We start from the raw sequence: 23,776 nt of genomic DNA on the forward strand, positions 1-23,776 counted from the left end.
AGACCTGTTGTCTGCAAACACTACCTGTCCTTCATTTTTCATTATGAAATAGTAGTGTTTTAGAAAACAAGTTTAAGGACAGAGCAAAGCAGTGGTGCATAAATCGGTCTAATTTTTTGTCATGTGTTCAGTAGAAGGGGAATCACAAAGCGTTTCTGATTAATTCAAGGTTACATAAAGGTGGCAGTCACTGGTGCTATGAGCCTGGAGGTGCCAGTCATGCATCTAGATTTATCAATTCAGGGACAAATACCTAAGCGATAAAAGTGACAGAGAACTGCAGAACATCCATCTGCCTTTGTTACCTGTGGGATTTTGTGTTTGCCCAAGGCCGGCTCTCCCTGTGGAAGCCTGTCTCTCTAAAAACTGAACTATTAATCAAATGTCCCTGTCATTATATCAAATGACTTTTTATCAATCTAAGTACTGCCTACATACTGCTGAGGTTACAATTCACTGTCACTCTGAAGCAGCAAAGCGGAAACTTTGAGCAGCAGCATTAGCAAAAACACACTGTTAATGTAAGATGCTTAATTGTTGATGTAGATGCTTAATTGAACATTTTATTTATGACAGTCTGAAAAAACGAAGATCCATGTTTTCTTTCCTTTCCAAACAACGAGGGATATCTTATGTAAGAAAAAACCTCTCCCAAGAAAGCTTAATTGCTACATACCAAGCTGCTGCAGAGGAACATTGTGTTGTCAAAAAACCATGAGAGTGTATATGTCATCCCTTTGTGCTATGTGAAGTACAGATGTAGTCATACTGCCAAAGCCGTAGCCGTAGGTCTGGACCTCGGTATTTTTCCACTGTATGTGTAATAAAAGTAATCAAATAAATGCTTTTGAGCTATGTGGTTATCTGACAAGACTAATTAGCAGTGACATGCAGACTGATACTGAAATATCAATTCCTCCCATACCAACCCTGTTTATATTATTGAACTAATTCTCAAACTAAATTTTCCTTCTTATATTAATAACTATCATTAACATGAACACAGTGGAAAATAAACTATTAGGATAGGTAGGAACTTCTTCTTCTTCCGCCTGCCATTGTCGTATGCGAAATGAGATACAACATAGCGTCGTAGCAGCGTGCCGCTCACTCACTGATCAATCAGTCCGAAGCGCTGTAATGTGTGGAGACATTTCAGCTCCAAAAACATAAAAGATGGACAGAGCCTCCGTGACATCACCTGCAGGTTTCTGAAGAGCAAAAGTGAAGCTCATTGGGCGGTTCCTACCATGACGAGGCTCCGTCCATCTTTTATTTACAGTCTATGGTGAACCCCTGTGTGCCCTTGATCAATGCTTTTTATTATGGGTGTAGAATTGGTTTGGTTTGGGATCTCCAGCAACTCTTGAGTCCCTAATATTTTCCGTTGCACGTCTATCTCTGCAATTAGCTAACATTACTGTTATAAGTCTCACCTTATAACATATTTCTTGTATTATGATTGGTGCTGCTCTTTTATTTTCTTGTTAATGTGATTGGCTGTCCCCACTGTCTTTCAAAAATTGCTCAAAGAGCTAGGGCTAGTGCTAGCAATAGCTAGTGATAAAGAGCTGTGCTAACCATGGTTGTGTCTTTATCCAGAACTTCAGGAGCAAAGAGTGAACATCTGAAGTTATTTTAGAGTTAGTTAGCATAAACGTTTAAGGCACAAATAAATTATTTTCCACCTGCTATTAAGTCATCAATCGTGGTGATAATAATAGTCACAAAGTAAAACAAGGTTGTGTCCTTAGCATGCGTCTATGTGTTATTTTGTCAGGTGACAGAATGAAAGCTGCCACACAATTCAGAGAAAGGAGGAGATGCTGGGTAGGTGGAAAGGCAGGTGAGCTTCAGAGTTGTGACTTACTCTACACAAATTAATGAAAACCTAATTAAAGTCATAATGTTGTGTTGTGTTTAACTGACCTTCACATAATATTTTACAAATAAGAAAAAAAAATTTGCATGGTAAAGATCCCTGAAAAAATGAAGTGTAATACCAAAAAAAAAGTTTTTTAATTAGAATCAGAATAATAGTGATTTAAAAATGAATATTCCCTCTAACATTACAGATTCTACTTAATTGCAGTGAGTTGAAGTTAGGTCTGTCACATATAGATTTTCTTTTATAAATTTATTACAGCTATAGGGAAGATAATGGTTTTTGTGACAATGGTTTACCACTGTGTTTGCAATTATATCTTTTAATGGTCATATTTTCCTTTAAGGTTCTGATAAGTTGATGAATTTAAGTAGTGGTTATCTTGTACTGTGTGATCAAAGTGCATTTACATGAGGTTGATTGTTGCACCAGAGTGCAAACTGCTTCTTTGTCTGTACATTACTGATGTGAAACAAATGTGCCAACAGATGTCTTCAACTCATAAAATGGCAGAAATCACTCATTTTGCATTTGAAATTTGTGTTTGTTCAGATGTTACTCTCCAGTTCCACTATCAAAATTCTGCTGGTCTTTTTTCTAATCCCTTTTTATTGATTTTCTTTATTTGCTCCTAACATGAATGTGAGTAGTCTTTGCTGTAAGAAATCTGCCCACGGGACATGTTCACTTAAATAACAGCTGTGCAAAATGATGTCCAACATGATGGTATACAATACATTTGATTCAGTTTTATTTGCATAGTGCCTATTCAAAACAATGTCATCTCAGCGCACTTTATAGACAAATCAGTTCGAGCCAATTCATTGTGATCCAATCAGTATTCAAACAAATCGGTTCATAAAAAAATAATAGCCTAGCTAAGGAAACCAAAAGAATCTTGACTTCAATCCCCTATCCTAAACATGCACTTTTGGCGACAGTGGAAAGGAAGAAACAATCTTTTAACAGAAAGGAAAAAGCTCCGGCAGGTCCCCGCCCAGTGAGGGCAGTCACCTGCCTCGACTGGTTGCTGTGGGATAATACATTATCATGAAACTAACTGAAACCACTTTGAGCATAAACACAGAAGTATGGAGTATACTTGGTGCCATTTACTGGAACCTTTGGGTTTAATTTTTCTTAAAAGTATTGCCATTTTTAAACCACTTTCATCAAACACTTACTAGATGGTTTTGTTAAACAACACAGTCTTTGTTAATTCTGGTGTTATTCTTATAAAGGTGACTCGTGATCCCTGTACTCTTACCATTGCAATCTTTGTCCTGATGCCACTGGCTATGTCAGTGAAGTGTTGTATGAGATGAGATCAGGAGTCTGCACAGTGTACTTATTTGTATAATTGGCAGGATTCTGTATGCCGTTCTTGTGACTGACTTCCTGCCTGCTTTATCTGCTCTGTGCAGCTTGCCTCTTCATCTCAAAAATGGACGAGGCATGGATTTTTAGCTGGAAGGTACATCTGGAATATTTCTGAAATGGGCTGCAGAATGCCAAGTGGAATCTCAAGGATTGTCTGGAGTAGCTGCAATCAGCATCTCAGAAAGAGCGTGACGTAGTCCACCCTAGTGGTCTGGTTGTCCATTTGCTGTTTGGTGTCTGTGTGACACCTCTGCTATAAATATCTATGCTATTGCTAATTTTACAGTACAAAAAATTACCGCTAGTTCTATAACTGTTATCAGTTAGACACCATCTATATAAATCAAATGTATCCCGATTGTATTCCCAGCTTTTATGCTCAAGATATTTTTGTCACTTTATGAAACCACCTGGTTTTGACACCCTCCTATATGTCTTCAACCTTAAAATGACATTTATCATAGAAGGCACAGTTGATTAAAGATGAAACCAAGTCAAACATATTAGAGAAAAGGCAGGGAAAAAATGTAAAAAACACTAGATTTCAGTCACTGTTGTGGGAGAGAGGAAAAATAGGAGATGCAGACATGAAAAGTGAATGGAAAGTGGAGGAGTTTGTTTCAGTGCCCTGTGTGGACATGTACTGGTGCTGCCCTTCGTAAGTCATGCAGTGACACTCCCAACTCCCCTCATTTCACCCATCAGTGGATTTTCTTTGTGTGCGTGTGTGTGCCTGTGTTTGACTGTTGTATGATGCATTTGCCTGGCTCCCCTCATCCTGCATTTATACAGCTGCCGCTCTGTTCTGCAAAGCAACACAAGTTTTAGCTCTAAAGTTGTGTTTTTCTGCTTCACAGTCTTATTTCTTACCTCCTGGGGGGTATAACTGTAACACTTTATTTGAACATATTTCCTTTGAAGAAAAATGTGTGCTTCTGAATTTGTGTGACTGAAACTTTTGTACAAACTAAATTCACATGAAATGGCAATTTCTTAAATGACTTGGATGGATGACAGTGTTTTTAAACAGGTTGGCATTGTGCTTTTTATTAATCAGCTTTTAGATTTTAAGTGATGCACTTTGCTTAATAGATGCTTAAATCAGTCCATTTTAAGGTGTTTTTGTCTTACACATTATCTGTTAAAGTCAGTTAAACTAAAGTGTAGTTTCTTGGAGTATATTTTGAGAAATACAATACCTTTAAATGTGACCAGCCCCATTTATAATGTCCCTCACTCACAGTTGTGATATAGCAAACTGCTAGCAAAAATGATGCCAGCATTGTATTCAAACTATTGTAGACAGTTTCATTCATTCATTCAATTCATTCATTCATTCATTCATTCATTCATTCATTCATTCATTCATTCATTCATTCTTTCATTCAGTCATTCATTCTGTTTTTACATTATGAAGCTAGCTTGCAATGTGTCTTTTGCTTATTGATATTTAAATTGATTATTTACATTGCAAAAGAATGCCTGTTAACTATAGTGTGGTCCTTGTTGATTTTGCCCTTCATTATTCAGACTGCATTTGAAAAGTCAGCTACTTCCTTTAAGTCTGTATTATTTTCAGTAATGCAGTGATGGGTCTCCTTTTTGAAGCAGAGGAGAGCAACTCAAGGATATCCTTGTCTTGCACAAAACATTGTTAAGGTTTATTCATAAGGTTGAATGGTTCTGAAAAAGTCTGAAAATGCGTAAATCTACTTTGCAACATGAAAATGCCTAAATCTATTTTGCAACAGTTGCAAGCGTCCTTATTGTGAGTGGATGTTGATCTGTCCTGTTTCCACTAAAACAGATGTAATGCTCACTACTTTGGATTGTAAAACATGCAAATATAATAGCGGATTGTCAAATATATTTCTGTGGCTGCTAAATATCCTTTGATGACCTGTCCAAGTATTAATATTGTGTGGGAGACCCTATGATCTCGACCTGTCTCCCACTCACATCCAGCTTTCTTTATCAGTTTTTTGAATTTCTTCGTGTCACTGGCTCTCTTGTTCAAGTGAACACCTAAGCATTTGTATTCAAGCACCCCCTTAGCATCTCTTCTCACATGATGCAAAAAATATTTGACTTATTCTTGGTCCTTCTAAAAATCCACAATCACTTAATTAAATTGAATTGTTCCCACACTACATCACAAAGCAGTCCCCCAGTTTCCCATGTAGTTTTCTGTTCACTCTCATGCTGCACTGACGTTGCAGATGACAGGACTCAGAGTTTTACTGGAAATGTATAATGAAGAGAAACCATAAGAGTCCCAACAGTACTTTTGTGCTGCTGACCAACTGCTCAGACACAGTACCTCAGATGCATAAATTGTGGGGAGTCTGTGAGGCAGTCAATTTTCCTAGAGATTATTGAAGCATATATCTGTATTCATTAGAGCTTCTTATATGATATTGCGGGAGGAAATTGGTCAAAAACATTAAAGAAAATCAAAGATGATTTGACTAGATTGAAGAGGATGTGTTGAAACCTGTACTTGATGGTGTCTTCAACTTAAACCCCAGTACTTTGTCTCAACTACAGTGGATCCTGAAAAGTACTTATTTGCTCACTTAGCAATAGACTATTCAGGGTGTAATTAACCCCAGAGGTCAACTCATGAATCCCTCAAAGACCTGTTGACATTTACAAAAAAGAAGAAAAAAAAAAAAAATCTGAACTTGAAAGACTGATAAATAATTTGAACCAATTTCATAGCTGCCTGTTGTGTTCATTAGTGCAAAAGTTTGGGCATGCTGCTAATTGCAAAATCTCAGAGTCTCATTAACTCAAGACTAATTGACTTTTTATTAGGACACATGACTTGGGTCAGCAGTAGCCATTAGTAGTCTGAAGACAGTTTAAGAGCAGAGAATCTAACAGATGAAGACAAATGTGGTTAGCATGCACAGGCTGTTAAAAGAACCTCTGAAATGCTTTTAATTGTCACTTAAGAAATAAAATCCTGCAGAGATTCAAAGAAAGAGCCCTAATATAACACATCCTCCATTAAAGTCAATGTTTCACAGTTTAATAAATGTAATCCCAAAATATTAATGGATTCTATTACCCATAATCCAATTGTCAACGAGGTTTCATGAAATTTGACCTGATGAGTTTAGCATAATCTTAAAAATAAAAAAGCAATGATTACATATCTCTACCAAGGCAAGAGAGGCGATGTGATGTTGTGCTGTGCATACATAAAACATAATCGGTGGCACCTGGGGAAAGACCCCTCACCTTTACAATCAACACAAAAGCCAACAATGGAACATCAGCCTTTGGATAAGCTGGAGTGATTTTAGAAACTAATGCTGTGGATACATGATATTAGGAATTACACGGGGAACAGCTTTTATTCTATTTAAAATTTAATAATTAACCAAACAAGTAATCTGTTCAGAAGTGATTAAACTCTTACAGGTGATTCAAAAGCTAGTAATATATTTCTCCAAGCATTGTGAAGCTTAAATTGATCTGCTTCCCTTGTATTAAGTAACAGTTTTTCTTTTCCCAGAACAATTAACAACAAATTAGCATCACATTAGTTTTTTATTACAGACAGTTATCATTTCTCTTTTTTCTCCAGCTTACAGTTCAATGATATCAGGTATATTTGTTACCCTAAGCACTGTGGGAATAAAAGTCTTCAGTGTAACTGCCTCTGGAAATAAATAATAATTTATCTCATTATTACCTTTAACTGGACTTATGCTCATCCTATCATCTGTTATTATCTTATTCTGGGATTTTTTTTCTTTGTCTTATAATTTTTATCATCTCAACCATGCAAGCTGACACAGTGGTTTCAAGGTTTAAAAAATGTTTTTAAAACTATTTTAAATAATGACTGAACATCATCATGAGATAAGCGATTCTGTTATCCACATCATCACAAAGCAACTCTTTCTGAGGAAAGATCAAGATTTTTAGTGGCTTATTTTTGTACCAAAACATGATTTAATTTAATTTCCTAACCCTATCCATCCATCTTCTACTGCTGACCTGAGGTTGGGTTATGGGGGCAGCAGCTTAGGCAGGGTAACCTGTACTCCCCTTTCAACTTTGCCACTTCTTCCAGTTTGTTCAAGGGAATCCCAAGTCAGTCTCCAGTCTATCCTGGGTCTTCCCTGGAGCCTCCTTCTGGTGGGACATGCTTGAAAAAACCTCACAAAGATGGCAACCAGGACGTATCCTAACCAGATGCCCCAGCCACCTTATCTGACATCTCTTGATGCATAAAAACAGCAGCTCTTCTCTGAGCCCTTCCCTGATGAAGCTTCTTACACTATCTCTAGGGGAGAGCCCAGTCACCCTGCAGAGGAATCTTATTTCAAGCTGCTTAAATTCATGACCTTGTTTTATCAGTAACTGCCCACAGCTCATGACCATAGGTGAGGATAGGAACATGGGTTGACTGGTAAATTGAGAGCTTCAACTTTTGGCTCAGCTTCGTTTTCACCATGACAGACCGATGCAAAACCTGCATCACTGCAAATTCTGCACTGATCTACCTGATGAAGCAAATGAGACTACATCAACTGCAACAAAAAGACCCAATCCTGACTCCACCAAACCGGACCTTCCTCACCCCTGCTCCACCTAGAAATTCTGTCCATAAACATTATGAACTAACACTAAGGATTATAGATAACTAAACAGAATACAAGGATAAAAGAATGGAAATATTAGTAGTATTAATAATCCTTTTGAGTATCACTATTTAGAAAAGAAGCAAAACGATAATACTGACATGAGATCAGCAGCTGGCTAATGTCAGTATTGCACTATTTGCTACAGTAGGGACTTGATCCTTTGCATTAGTTGCAAAAAATATACCATTAATGACTCAACAAATAAAAGTTGGCTGATATTTTAAAGAATATTTCCTGTATCTGCAATCCAGTTTCTGGCTGACTTTAGAAAACTAGCTGTTGGTGAAGGTGTGAACCTCAACATGGATTCTCATTCTTTCACCACAATTTTAGGGAAACATCAGACTTGTTTTATACAAGAATCACAACTTGTTAACATCTAACCAACTCTCCATCCATCCATCCATCCACAAATCATGAAACACCTAAACCACTTCCACTTGAAAGACAAAAGTCTGTATATTATGTTTTGGACACTGTCTACACTGACATTGTCTGGAGAGAAAGGACCCTGTGTCCACCTGTACAAAAGGGATTTAGTGATCATGAAAAAGCTTGTGTGTTTAACATTAGTTTATTTTTGTGTGGTGTTTACTAAAATATTAAGATGTTAAACAACACACAACTTTCCAACATTAAAAGTCCATGCTTCTGGCTCATTGTGATGGTACACTGGCATTTATTATGTACATTCCTGGAGCTGTCGTTGATCGGCATCTTCCCATGGCAGAGAAACTGCACATCACAACTTTTTTTTATTTTTTTTTTCTGACCCAGCGCATCAAATTACATCAGTTGCGTTTCGCTTCATGGCATCACGTCACACACCACCAACTTCATATTAACACGCTGGCCATTTTGGATGCACACTGTGGCTGAATAAGCAAACAAATTCTAGAAGACATATTTAATGGAAAATAGGGAATGAAACAGAGAAATTAACAGAGCAAAAGATAAGACAGCATCAACATTTGAACTAACTTTGATAGCTGGAGAGAGCTCAGAGATTAGAATGGATGCAAGACAGATGCCGAATTAGCCTTGGTTAGGGGGCGCTTTATTTAGGTGGATGCCACAATGTGAAAATCTGCCAGTTTAGCAGCATGGTTTTAAGTCACTTGTGTTATTGTGTTATTTTTTGTCACCTGACATTTTGGGATAGTAAAAGTTTGAAATTGGCTGCAGAGTTGCAAAAAACACTAATTTAATAGTGTTATTTTCAGTATTGCACAAGTGGCAATTTTGAGCATCAATAATTGTTAAACCTGAAATCTGCACAGCCTTAGAAAATAACAGAATTGTATGTGTGACTTGTCATTATAACTACAATATAAGCATTTTTTTTTAAACCCATTAAGACCTAATGCAAGACATTGATACCCGTTCCCATGAATAGACGGTACTCTGAGATCTCCTAAGTGTCAATCTTCTACTTATTTCTGGTCATGTCAGTCACCTTGTTTATTTACACTACTAGTCAAAAGTTTGGACACATTTTCACATTAATTCTAATGGGAAAGAGTGTCCAAACTTTTGACAGGTACAGCACATACATGAGCAACCAGTAAGAATCTGTTCCTATTGCTGAATCTTCATGTTTACTTTGAATATGTTTGTCAGCATCTTAAATAACTAAAGAGTTTGGGTCCTCGTGAGATGAAGAGGCATTTGTATAATTGAATCCTTTTTTAATGTGCACTGTCACACAATTCCAAGAATTTTCTTCCAAATTCTTGAAGCTGTAGTGTAACCATAGCTTGAACAGAAGTGCACAAGTTGTAAAGTGCTTGCATATAGGAGTAGAGCTAGACTGGGTACAACTAGATGGATATATTGTATGTCACAGGCTTTGAATTATAGCCTGAAGTGTTAAAAAATCTCTCTGTGCTGCAAATGAAATACAACAATGTTGACAATACAATCTAAGCCAGGGCCTTGAATGGAGCCAGGAGTGTAAAACTTTAAGACTTCCTGGCAATATTAACTTCTCAGCCTTCTTTGTGATGTAAATCCATTAGAAAGAGGACTTGCTTTACCTTAATATTCAAGAAAATGCGTGAACATTTGTTATGATCTCTAGGTGTTTAGGGAATACTGCTTTCCTACTGATAAGCTTGTTTCGTAACTGCTTTTGTAAAAAGAGAGTTTCTTTCCATGTTATTCATGCCTTGCAGAGCTTTGCGTTTTGTTTAAATTGTTGGTTAATTAAAAGGGGTTTTCTCCTGATCTGGCTGCTTCCTGGATTTCTTACATGTTAGTTTTCATCTTTACTACAGTTTATTACTGTTGGGAGTCTTTAGGTAAGGCAAGGCAGGTTTATTTGTATAACACATTTCATGTACAGGACTATTCAAAGTGCATCATATAAGAGATTATAAGCATTACAGCTTTTATCTACCTCCAATCAATCACCATTCACAGAATTTCTTATGTTTTCCATGATAAAGTGGCATTAGCATTAAGTATTGAAGTCCTCAAATAATTTCTTTTCAGGGATTGATAAAATATTTTTTTCCTTAATTGCTCTATTTGTATTACACTGTCAGTCCCAGACATATGATCACTGATTAAGTCAGACTTAAATGTCAGAGGAATGAACTCACAATAAGGATGTTTATTCTGATGTACTGTCATGTTTACCTAATTTTACAGATCTATAATTTGTTCTGGTGTTCCTGTATTTTAAAATAGATTTGTCTGTGGACTAATTAAAATGCAGAGAACTCAGGATGAATATTCCATGCAGAGCAAAGATGGTATTCCTTATGCTTGCTCCAGATGTCCCTGCTCTTCTAAAACCAGCACTGTGCAACATTAACAAACATTAGCTTAGAGCCAGGAATATATACAAAAATTTAACATATTAGTTTTAAAAAGATTAGACTGCAAGATATGAGAGGTTATAGATCTTTTCACAGTGCACACCGAAAGTAACCTAAAGGTGCAACATGTAATAAAATTAAAGGCCATTGTTAGAAAAAATACATTTTACAATTATACATTTTAAAGTGTAACTACACCCCCTACTTTTTGCGTAACTCCACCCACCGCCCAATTTGAAAAATACCTGAAACTGCAAGGTGAGCTGTGGGGTGATCCGGGAGCGGACAGTGGGTGGGTCAGGATACACAGGCAGAAATGATTGACAGATAGTAGTTCAGCTCACTAGCAAGATGTAAAGCAGGATTCCCAAAGCACCTACACCACAGAGCAGTCTATGAGGTGGAAGACTTTTCCCCCTCCTGAATCTCCTCACCTACACATAAACAAGGTGGTCCTGAATTATATCAGTCTGAGCCGTTAGCGCTGTTATGCTGGCCTGTAAACAAATCCAGCAGGCTCTGGAAAGCTGTGGAGACTTGTGGCAGGTTATGGCAGCTGCCAAAGTGCTGCTGTAAGTTGCCATTGCCAGGATGGATCAGCAGGTGAAGAATAAAATCCGGTGTTACTTTTACACCCCTCAAAAGCAAAAATCCCTCCCATTGCAGGAATATTTCATCAGAAACTCTGAGAAAGAATAAAAGTCTGAAACTAGCAAAACTACACCATTTAAGTTCACATCCCTTCATATGCGTTGGTGGCCATGGTTTTCTATGCCTGCAAGTGAGGGCCCATCTGTCTGCATCTGGAGGGTGGGGCTGTGGGGTTTTTAAAGATTTCTCATGATGTAGATACGACTCTATGTCACAAAAAACATAACCTGGTTTTACCCTTTAAAGGGCATTATGAGTCCATTTTTACCCACAAAATCCCGTTTTTAAAATAAATGTAAAAAATACCAATTTTATCAACAGTTTATGAGGTTTTCATCACAATTAAGTAATACTGTGTTGATTACAGCTCAAAATACACATTTTGAGTGCACTACCCCTTTAATTTACATTAATTTTATTTATAATTAAAAACTGTGTTTCTATTGGTATCTAATCACTTTACTCAAATAACTTGTGTTTTTATTCTCTCAGACAGAGCAACAATATATACTTGCTGTGAGTGTACATACATGGAAGCAGGCATATTTGTGCCACCATATTTCTATGATGTCTCTGAATAGAAAAACAACTGTGTGAAGAGGGTTCCCTCTGAACTTTAGAACTGCAGTACCCACTTTTTTTGATAGGTGCTAGAGCATCGTTTGTAAATCCTTAAAAGGCACCAAAAGCAGTTAGCTGTAGTGCTGTCATCAATGCACCTGAGGCCACTGGATAAAAACATGTTTATGTTTGGAAGAATTTTGGCCACTGGCACCTATCAAAGTGAAAGCATTATACTTAAACATCCAATATGTCAAACTATGCTAATTATGTATCACCACCTTTCTGCAACACATTCATGTCTCAGTACTGAATACTGATTGATATTCTCAACCTTCAAGATTAACAGTTTATAATCCCACCAGAGCATATTGCCCCAGATCTGTTTGTGCATCAAAAAATTCAGAAAATCAAAATTAGCCTCTTATTACATTTATGCGGTGAATCATTTTTAGATACTTAATGTTTAGAAGTCACTCATTCATTCTAAAATTGTACTCAACTCCACCTCTTGCCCTTGACATTTATCAGCTACTGAAGTGTGCAACTTTCCTCTTCCAGTGAAACCACTTTGACTTTTTTCTGCAGTGGCATTTAGAACTACTCCCAACCTATAACCACTGTAATTTATGGTATTTTGTAATCTTTTTAATTTAACCTTTCAAAGAGGGAAAAACATACATTTGCCTTCGCTAGCAGATCAGTAACACTGACATACTGACCTACACTGTAAAATATTAAAAACTATTCACAGTCCTAAACACTGATCCTTGTCTTTTCTGCTGTGTGATTGGTTAACAGAGCAATGTGACAACCCGCTGGTGTCCAGTCTGCCATCATCATCATTCAGAAGCTCGTCTCAGCTGTCCAACAGTCATGGACCAGTCTTTGCTAAAGTCAACAGGAGAGAAGGTGAGGACTTGCTTGACTCGTCTTTAGCTGCGGCAACATAAGACTGAATAATGCTTTAGGGCAAGGCAAGGCAGTTTATTTGTATAGCACATTTCATGTACAGGATAATTCAAAGTGCTTTACATAAAACATTAAAAGCATTACAGATATTAGGAAATAGTAAAAGGCAGCAACAAATAGCAAGAATCACAATAAAATCATAATGATTAAAATTATTAAAAGCAAGATATGTTAAAAAGTTATGGTGCAGATTTCATGCATAGGCGCATGAGAAAAGAAATGTTTTGAACCTGGATTTAAAAATGTCTACATTAGGTAAAAGTTTAATCTCCACTGGCAGTTTGTTTCACTTGTTTGCAGCATAACAGCTAAAAGCTGCTTTTCCATGTTTAGTCTGGACTAGTTGACCAGAGTCTTTGGATCTAAGAACTCTGCTAGGTTTATATTCGCTGAACATATCACAGATGTATTCTGGGCCTAAACCGTTCTGGAATTTGTAAACAATCAGAAGGCTTTTAAAATCTATTCTGTGACTGACTGGAAGCCAGTGTAAAGATGTCAAAACTGGTGTGATGTGTTCAGATCTCTTAGTCCTGGTTAAAACTAGCAGTTTTGGATGAGATGCAGATGTTTAATGCTCTTTTTAGGAAGCCCCATTAAAAGACCATTACGGTAATCCAGTCTACTGGAGATGAACACATGGATGAGTTTCTACTGATGTTTATGGGAGATTAAAGTTTTAATTCTGTTGATGTTTCTGAGCTGGTAAAAAGCTGTCTTAGTGACAGCTTTGATGTGGCAGCTGAAAGTCAGGTCTGAGTCTATCAGAACTCCAAAGTTATAAACTTGGTCAGTGATTTTAAGAGCCCGAGTCTCCAGGCGTTTACCAGTGCTGACCCTCTTCTCTTTACTACCAAACAGAATAATCTCTGTTTTGTCTTCATTTAATTGTAGAAAATTCTCCCTCATTCAGGTGTTTATTTCCTCAAGACACTGACACATTAAGTCTATTGGGCTGCAGTCATCTGGTGACAGAGACATAACGTTGTAAATCAACTGCATAACTGTGATAATTAATGCTGAAGTTCTGAAATACTTGACCCAAAGGGAGCATACAAACAGAAGAGGTCCAAGGACTGATGCCTGGGGGACTCCACAAGTCATGGCCACTCACTCAGATTCATAGCTGCCAATCGCAACAAAATAACTCCGGCTATCTAAATAGGACCTGAACCAGTTAAGGACGGCTCCAGAAAGTCCAACCCAGTTTTCCAGCCTGTGCAACAGGATTCTGTGATCTACAGTATCAGCACTGAGATCCAGCAGAACCAGGACTGATATTTGACCAGAATCAGTATTTAACCTAATGTCATTTAATTTTGACCAGAGCTGTTTCAGTGCTATGATGAGGTCAGAAGCCAGACTGAAATTTACCAAGATTTCCACATTTATTTAAAAAGTCATTAAGCTGGTGAAATACAACATTCTTAATAATCTTGGATACAAAAAGAGAGGTTAGAGACAGGTCTATAGTTGTTGATATATATTATATATTTATAGAGGTGTCTAGAGTTCTTTTCTTTAGGAGTGGCCTAATAGCAGCTATCTTTAGTGATTTTGAAAAAAATGCCTGATGCCATTGAGCTGTTAACTATAATAGGAGATCACTTTCTACTGAGGTAAAAACTGTTTTTAAAAAGTCGGATGGTATAACGTCCAGAGTGCATGTTGTTGATTTCAAATGCCAAATTATTACTATTACTATTACTAATAGTCAATTTTTAAATCGACTATTTTAAACTGTGACATATCAGAATTATTTCCAGGTTTTAGACACACAGTAGTTTTGTTGTTTGACTGTGTGGCAATAATATTTTGCATAATTATTTTGATTTTTTTGGCTAAAAAAGTTTGCAAATTGGTTGCATTTCTCAGTGGAAAGGAGCTCTGGGCTTATCTATATAGGAGGATTTGTAAGTTTTTCAATCATAGCAAACAGAGTGTGAGAATTGTTGATGTTCTTGTTAATCATTTCAGATAAATGCAGCTCTCTGGCCTTGCACAGCTCGTTATAGTTACACAGGCTTTGTCTGTGCAGCTCAAAGTGAATTTGAAGTTTATTTTTCCACCATTTCCACTCAGTTTTCCCGCATTCTTTTTGTAGGCACGTGACCACATTGGTGTTTCTCCATGATGTTTTCGGTGCCGCAGCCTCCATTACATTCAAGATTTTCAGATTTGAAATGATCCACGACTCCATGAGCTGACTCTGAACTGGTTGTTGGTAACATAGCTAAGCCTTCCACAAACTTAGCACTTATTATTGCATTAATGTAGCTCTTTCTAACCGAGGAGCAGGTTGTTTGGACATTCTGGGTGATCAGTAAATCAAACAAAATACAAAAATGGTCAGATAAAGCCAAGTCAGTGTCAGTGTCAAGGCCAAGTAAACACCTTCTGAAATAACCAGGTCAAGAACGTGACCTCAAATGTAGGTTGATTCTTATACATGTTGCCACAAACCAAACATGTCCAGGATAGAAGAAAATTTCTTAACATTACCATCCATCATATTATCTATTTGAATGTTAAAATATGCAGTTAAGATAAAAAGGTTAAACTCAGTAGAGATAACCAGCAATAATTCAGAAAATTCATCAATAAAATTTGCACATTGTCCTGGACATCTGTAGATAATTAAAAATGGGATTTTAGAAATGCCCCTTAAAATAAAACTAAGATATTCAAAAGAAGTAAAATCAGCTAATGAAATCTCTTTAAATTGGAATGAATCTTGAAATATGGCAGCTTCTCCTCCCCATTTTCTCCTTTTTCAACATTCATGAAACTAAAATGAGGGGGTGCTGTTGCACTAATAACTGTAGCGCTTGTGTCTTCTGTTAACCACGTTTCTGTCAGAAAGAGAAAATCTAAACTGTGAGAAATGATGAAGTCATTAACTAATAGTGACTTGTTGGACAAAGATCTAATGTTAAGTACAGCAAGCTTTATGAAGTTTACATTGGTCTCTGTTGTATTCCGAGTTATACAAGGTACAGTAAACAGATTAGATTGATCCACCCCACAAGCTGACCGTGTTTCATTCCTTATTTTACTAACTAACACAGGAATCCTACTGGGTTCAGGCTTGATCTCAAAACAGCTGTCAGTAGTAGCAAAACTACAGCAAGGACCCTGAACGCATCATGGCATCACGCCTTTAGATATTATTATTTACAATTCCTCAGTCAAACTTAATCTTTTATAGCTGTAGTCATTTAGCATAAAGTTGGAGAGTTTGGAAGCTTAACACTTATTCTTTTACAGCCATCTTGTGAAGGTAAAATATGTGTCTTACCAAACAGAGAATTTTATTTTGATGACCTTCATGACCATTTTGATTTGCAGTATTGTGGCCCATGGTTCTGGTGAAATTTAAAGCTATCTTACAGCATGTCGTCCAGACTGTTCCAGAATTCCACCCAGTAAAAAAAATAGATAAAACTGAAAAAAACATTGTTTTAGATGCCATCATTGCATTTCTGTGTCCACATCATGTATTTTATTGCTGTGGGCCTTGCAGCCAATGCTGTTTTTTTTTTTTTTTTTTTTAAATAAGAAGGGCTTTTCAACCTGATCCCCTTTTCCCTTGTTTATGGTTGTTAAAACATTGCTAGATTACACCCACATTGATTGAGAACTTCATGGCCTTGCAACTTCTAAATAGCTAAAATGTAATATAACAAGATAATTAAATGTGGAAAGTGCTTCTGTTTGCAACTAACAGTTTTACAATGTAATTATTTGTGTCTAAAGACATTTTTTGCAACATTTTATGCAACATAGAAAAAAGGGGAAAAGGGAAAAAAGGAATCAATTCTCAGTGAAGATTATGTTTCACAGTAAATTGGAATAAAAGATAAAAGTAACCATAAAAGGATTTCTACAGTCATTACATCCACATCAAACTAGGGCTGCCACGATTAGTTGAGGAGTCATGATTACGTGTCAAAATTGTCACGTAAACTGGACGCCATTCTTCTAGTGCCAGCTTCACCGCCAGGAGTTCACGATTTCCAACATCATAGTTGCGTTCTGGTGGAGTCAAACCTTTAGAGAAAAAAGCACAAGGGTGAATCTTGGAGTGGTCAGGACATCGCTGGGACAACACCGTACCCACCCCGTAATCAGATGCATCGACTTCCACGATAAATTGTCTTACTGGGTCCGACATGCGTAGAACAGGAGCCAAGGTGAACCGCTGTTTTAATGAAGTGAAGGCTGCATCAGCCTCGCTTGTCCAAGAATAAGGCCTCTTGGTAGAGGTTAACCGGTGTAACGGAGCAGAGATGGAACTGTAGTTCTTGATGAATTTTCGGTAAAAACTGGCAAAATTGAGGAATTGTTGTAACTGCTGACGGTTCTTGGGCGTGGGCCACTCCCGGACAGCAGAAACCTTGGCGGAATCCATCCTGAAACCCCCAGCAGAGATTATGTGGCCCAGGAAGGAGACTGAGGAGCTGTGGAATTCACACTTTTCTGCTTTTACGTAGAGCTGGTGTTGGAGAAGGCGCTGCGAAACAGTATGGACGTGAAAGACATGTTTTTCTAGATTCTGGGAAAAGATAAGAATATTGTCAAGATAAACAAAAACAAATTTATTCAGCATATCCCTCAAGACATCGTTAACCAGTGCTTGGAATACAGTGGGTGCGTTTGTTAGACCAAAAGGCATTACCAGGTATTCATAATGCCCAGTCGGAGTGTTGAAAGCAGTTGTCCATTCGTCTCCTTCCCAAATGCGTACCAGATGGTATGCATTACGTAGGTCCAGTTTGGTGAAGATAATGGTGTTCTGTAACAGATCTAATGCTGTGCACATGAGAGGCAGAGGGTAGCGATTCTTTATGGTGATATCATTCAGACCTTGGTAATCAATACATGGACGAAGTGTGCCATCCTTTTTCTCCACGAAAAAGAAGCCTGCCCCAGCTGGAGAGGATGATGAGCGAATCAGACCAGATGAGAGTGACTCGGAAATATATTTGTCCATGGCTTCCTTTTCTGGAGTAGACAGAGAATAAATCCCACCTCGGGGTGGCATAGAACCAGGAAGAAGATCTATAACACAATCATATGGTTGATGCGGAGGCAAAGAAGTAGCTCGGAACTTGTTAAAGACTTCTTTTAGGTCGTGATACTGAGGAGGAACCTGCGTGAGACCCGGATAGATAGATTCCGAATGCTCTGGTGTGAGACCTGTTGTGGAAGGGAAAGAGCGCAAGCATGTTGTCAGGCAGTTAACTCCCCAGTTTATTATCTTGTTCTCCCGCCAATCAATGTGTGGGTTATGTAACTGGAGCCAGTTTATTCCAAGTATGAACGGAATCTGAGGTGAATCGATTACATGGAAGCAGATGGTCTCATGGTGACCGTGATCAAAGACGACTGGCACCGGTTGAATTTTCATGGTGACTGTGTGTAACAGGTGATTATCCAGAGCTCGGACTAGAACAGGCTTCGAAAGAGAGGAAAAGCTTATACCCAGTTGCTCGGCCAAATGTCTGTCAATGACTTCTGTGTCAGATCCGGAATCAGTGAAAACTGCTAGTGTGTGTTCCAGTGCAGCAGCTGTGATTTGAATGTGGAAAACTGGATGGGAGACAGATGAATCCAAAAGAGTTTGGCTCAGCAGAGTTTTCCGGACCCCTACTGAGCCCTTCCTTTTACTGGACAGGACCGTATTACATGACCTGGTTGACCACAGTGTTAACAGTCTATTGGAGAATCTCCAGTCTCTTTCCGCCAGAGACAACTTAGCATGACCGATCTGCATGGGCTCTGGGTCATTAGGAGCTGTGGGGAACTTTTCTGTCGCACTCTGCATGGTGAGTTTCTCAGAGGGTCCGAATCTGCTCGTCCCGACGCCCCTCTCTCTGTGTCTCTCTCTGAGTCGCTGGTCGATGCGTGTCGCAACATCCATGAGGGAATTGAGGTCTTTAGGGGGATCTCTGGCGGCGAGTTCGTTGATCGACGATCTGTTCAGATAATCTGTGGTGGAATGCATTGAATAAGGCAGAATCGTTCCATGAGCTGTCAGCAGCAATAGTGCGGAAATCAATGATAAAGTCAGTCACTGACCTGCCAGCCTGGGAGAGGGAAAACAGATTCCTCGAGGCTTCCAGCTTGGGTCTTATCGGGTCAAAAACCCAACGTAACTCTTTGGAAAAACTCTTAAACGTGGTTCAAGCTGGAGATCCCCTCTCCCATTCTGCTGTACCCCAAAGCCTGGCTTTACCAGAGAGCAAGGAGACCACGTAGGCTACCTTTGTCCTCTCTTAGGGGAATGAGGAAGGTTGTAATTAAAAAAAAATAAGGAGCACTGAATCAGGAAGGCCCGACACTGACCTGGTTCTGCAGCATACCGTTCTGGGGGAGCCATCCGAGGTTCATGTCCCGGAATTACAGGGGGGGGGGGGGGTTGGATGAGTTGAAGGACTTGTTCCTGTGGATTCAGGTCTCATTAAATCAGCAAGTTGCTTGGAAATCCTTTTTGACGCCCGAGGCAGTTCAGCTAAACCTGCCTCTTGTTGCATAATTGCAGTCTCTACTCTGGCATTCCAATCCGCAGTTCCTGGCGAGTCCATGATGCTGGCCAAATCGTACTGTCACGTATCAGCAAACTGGACCACAATAAAAGTCAGAACTGAGAATTGGGTGAATAAGATTTATTATAGAGATGAGAATATTTCCTGGGGTGGAGAATCTGGATACTCAGTCCGCTTGCCTGTGAGGGTAGGAGAACCAAGGTGAGAACCAGAGTGATCAGGAGGAATGTGCGAGATATAGTGATCATGTACCAGCAGAGGAGATGGGAGCCAACAGGGAAGTCCGCTAGCCAGCAGAGGAGGTGGAAGCCAACAGAACAGAGAGGGCTGCGATTGGAAACTCCACCGGGGGCTGTTGGAACTGCTGAACTAGAAAACAGTGTTAGTTTGGACTGACGGTAAAATAGCGCTGGGTTTTCCACTGAGGTTAAAGCCTTCAGATGGGGTCCAGACAAATCCTCCAGTTTAATCCAGAAAGGGGAATGACAATTTCCATAATCCAAATCCAATCCTTAAAGACAGTCCACAGATCAGAGTTCTAGAAAGATCCAAACAACAGAGTTACCAAACTGGGGCAGGCAGAGTCAGGAAATCCAGGTCAAAACGGGTCGGAGATCAGGAACAGGTTGGCAGGCAGAATATCAGGGCTGGAAACATGCAAGGATAAACCAAGACGATCTGGCAGGGAGAAGTTGTCACACACAAGCATTTAAAGCGCACCGCGCAGGTGGACCACGTTAGTAATCAGAGCTGATAGTCAGAGCTGGAGGGAGAATGCCTTCAGGGACGGCTGGGAAATCTCAACCACAGCCAAACACGTGACACAAAATAGGCGGTAACTAATTTAATACTCAACATCATCGTTTATTTTTTAAAACTACCATAGAGCCATAATTGGCTAGTTAGCTGCTAATATTAATGTCAACAGTGAGCTACTTACTTGTGTTAAAAGCTATAACGTTAACAGTAGGGCTGGGTATCGCCACAAATTTCCTGATTCAGTTCGATTTGATTTGATTCACAACAGCTAATTTCAATTTGATTTTGATTAAATCCAATTAATTTGATATCGATTAATTTACAGCACCTATTTTTCTTGAATATTAAAGACATTCTCTGATAACTATTTTTTATGAAACACTGAGTGCATTTACTTGAAAATCAAAATTTGTTTTCCAAGGCAAGAGAGCGGATTTTAGACAGAGGTGACGCAGGAAACCAGTTGTGTGTATATATGCTAAGATACCGCCAAACCTTGGTAAGTCATGCAAGTGTAAGCTGACGTTACTGGAAAAGAGGACATATAAAAAAAATAATTCTTCAAATTTTATTAATCGATATTGGATTTGTTTAATTTGAATCAATTCAAATCGATGAATTGATTTTTTTAAACCCAGCCCTATAGTTAACAGTAGTGATGATGGTTTCATTACTTCTAGCACACATATGTCATGTGTTTGCTGTAACATTATAACAACAGTTTACTGTTTCAACAGGAAATGTGATAACGCTAATGTTTTGTTTTATGAGGCTACATTACAGGCAAGGCAAGGCAAGGCAAGGCAAGGCAGTTTATTTGTATAGCACATTTCATGTACAGGACAATTCAAAGTGCTTTACATAAAACAAAGACATTACAGATATTAGAATAGTAAAAGGCATCAACACATAATCAACACATAATCACAATAAAATAATAAATTACATTAAAATGATTAAAAGCAAGATAAGTTAAAAAAAGTTACCGTGCAGATTTCATGCATAGGCGCATGAGAAAAGAAAAGTTTTTAACCTGGATTTAAAAATGTCTACATTTGGGGAAAGTTTAATCTCCACTGGCAGTTTGTTCCATTTGTTTGCAGCATAACAGCTAAATGCTGCTTCTCCATGTTTAGTCTGGACTCTGGCCTGGACTAGTTGACCAGAGTCTTTGGATCTAAGAGCTCTGCTAGGTTTATATTCTCTGAACATATCACAGATGTATTCTGGGCCTAAACCATTCTGGGATTTGTAAATGATCAGAAGGGTTTTAAAATCTATTCTGTGACTGACTGGAAGCCAGTGTAAAGATTTTAAAACTGGTGTGATGTGTTCAGATCTCTTAGTCCTGGTTAAAACTCTAGCAGCAGCGTTCTGGATGAGCTGCAGATGTTTAATGCTCTTTTTAGGAAGTCCTGTTAAAAGACCATTACAGTAATCCAGTCTACTGGAGATGAATGCATGGATGAGTTTCTCTTGGTCTTTCTGGGAGACTAAACTTTTAATTCTGTTGATGTTTCTGAGCTGGTAAAAAGCTGTCTTAGTGACAGCTTTGATATGGCTGCTGAAAGTCAGATCTGAGTCTATCAACACTCCCAGGTTACGAACTTGGTTGGTAATTTTAAGAGCCCGAGTCTCCAGGTGTTTGCCAATGCTGACCCTCTTCTCTTTGCTACCAAACAGAATAATCTCAGTTTTGTCTTCATTTAATTGTAGGAAATTCTCCCTCATCCAGGTGTTTATTTGCTCCAGACACTGACACATTAAGTCTATTGGACTGCAGTCATCTGGTGACAGAGACACTTAAAGTTGTGTATCATCTGCATAACTTTGATAACTAATGCTATAGTTTTGTAATATTTTACCCAAAGGGAGCATATACAAGTTGAACAGAAGAGGTCCAAGGACTGACCCCTGGGGGACTCCACAAGTCATGGCCACTCGCTCGGATTCATAGCTGCCGATCGTAACAAAATAACTCCGGCCTTCTAAATAGGACCTGAACCAGTTAAGGACGGCTCCAGAAAGTCCAACCCAGTTTTCCAGCCTGTGCAACAGGATTCTGTGATCTACAGTATCAAACGCAGCACTGAGATCCAACAGAACCAGGACTGATACTTGACCAGAATCGGTATTCAACCTAATGTCATTTAACACTTTGACCAGAGCTGTTTCAGTGCTGTGATGAGGTCGGAAGCCGGACTGAAATTTATCGAGATTTCCACTTTCATTTAAAAAGTCATGAAGCTGGTGAAATACAACTTTTTCAATAATCTTGGAAATAAAAGAGAGGTTAGAGACAGGTCTATAGTTGTTCATTATAGAGGCGTCTAGAGTCCTTTTCTTTAGGAGTGGCTTAATAGCAGCTATCTTTAGTGACTTGGGAAAAATGCCTGATGCCAGCGAGCTGTTAACTATCAGTAGGAGATCACTTTCTACTGAGGTAAAAACTGTTTTTAAAAAGTCGGATGGTATCATGTCCAGAGAGCATGTTGTTGATTTCAAATGCCAAACTGTTTCTTGTAGGACTTTTAAATTCACCATTTTAAATTGTGACATGACATCAGAATTATTTCCGGGTTTTAGACACAGACTAATTTTCTTGTTTGACTGTGTGGAATTAATATTTTGCCTAATTGTTTTAATTTTTTTGGCTAAAAAAGTTTGCAAATTGGTTGCATTTCTCAGTGGAAAGGAGCTCTGGGCTTATCTGTTTGGGAGGATTTGTAAGTTTTTCAATCATAGCAAACAGAGTGCGAGAATTGTTGACATTCCTGTTAATCATTTCAGATAAATGCAGCTCTCTGGCCTTGCACAGCTCATTGTTATAGTTACGTAGGCTTTGTTTGTACAGCTCATAGTAAATTTGAAGTTTATTTTTCCGCCATTTCCGCTCAGTTTTTCTGCATTCTCTTTTTAGGCTGGTAACCACAGTGGTGTTTCTCCATGGTGTTTTCTGTTTGCTCAAGTTGCTCTTGATTCTTATCGGTGCAACAGCATCCATTACATTCAAGATTTTCAGATTGAAATTATCCAGGAGTCCATCAACTGACTCTGCACTGGTTGTTGGTAACATCGCTATGGCCTCCACAAACTTAGCACTTGTTCTTTCATTAATGTACCTCTTTCTAACGGAGAAGCAGGTTGGTTGAACATTCTGAGTGATCAGTAAATCAAACAAAATACAAAAATGGTCAGACAAGGCCGAGTCAGTGACCGCAACAGAAGAAATATCAACACCCTTTGAAATAACCAGGTCCAGAATGTGACCTCGAATGTGGGTCGGTTGTTTAACATGTTGCCACAAACCAAACATGTCCAATATGGAAGAAAATTCCTTGACATTACCATCCGTCATGTTATCTATGTGAATGTTAAAATCCCCAGTTAAGATGAAATGGTTAAAATCAGTAGAGATAACTGACAATAATTCAGAAAATTCATCAATAAAATTTACACAATGTCCTGGACGTCTGTAGATGATTAGAAATAGGATTTTAGGAATGCCCCTTAAAATAAAACTAAGATATTCAAAAG

At 38.5% G+C, this 23,776-nt stretch overlaps 1 protein-coding gene across 4 annotated transcripts in view; it reads left to right on the forward strand.

The window, feature by feature from the left end:
- The window catches only part of LOC121652818 (contactin-associated protein-like 4), a 127,067-nt gene that overhangs the window by 8,422 nt on the left and 94,869 nt on the right, over positions 1-23,776 (forward strand). For all 4 annotated transcript variants that reach the window (XM_042005863.1, XM_042005865.1, XM_042005864.1 and 1 more), the window contains exon 2: positions 12,762-12,872. In XM_042005863.1, the coding sequence (XP_041861797.1) occupies positions 12,762-12,872 (111 nt within the window). The remainder of the gene's footprint in view (positions 1-12,761; positions 12,873-23,776) is intronic.

This window comes from Melanotaenia boesemani, chromosome 14, assembly GCF_017639745.1.
Source record: "Melanotaenia boesemani isolate fMelBoe1 chromosome 14, fMelBoe1.pri, whole genome shotgun sequence".
NCBI lineage: Eukaryota > Metazoa > Chordata > Actinopteri > Atheriniformes > Melanotaeniidae > Melanotaenia > Melanotaenia boesemani.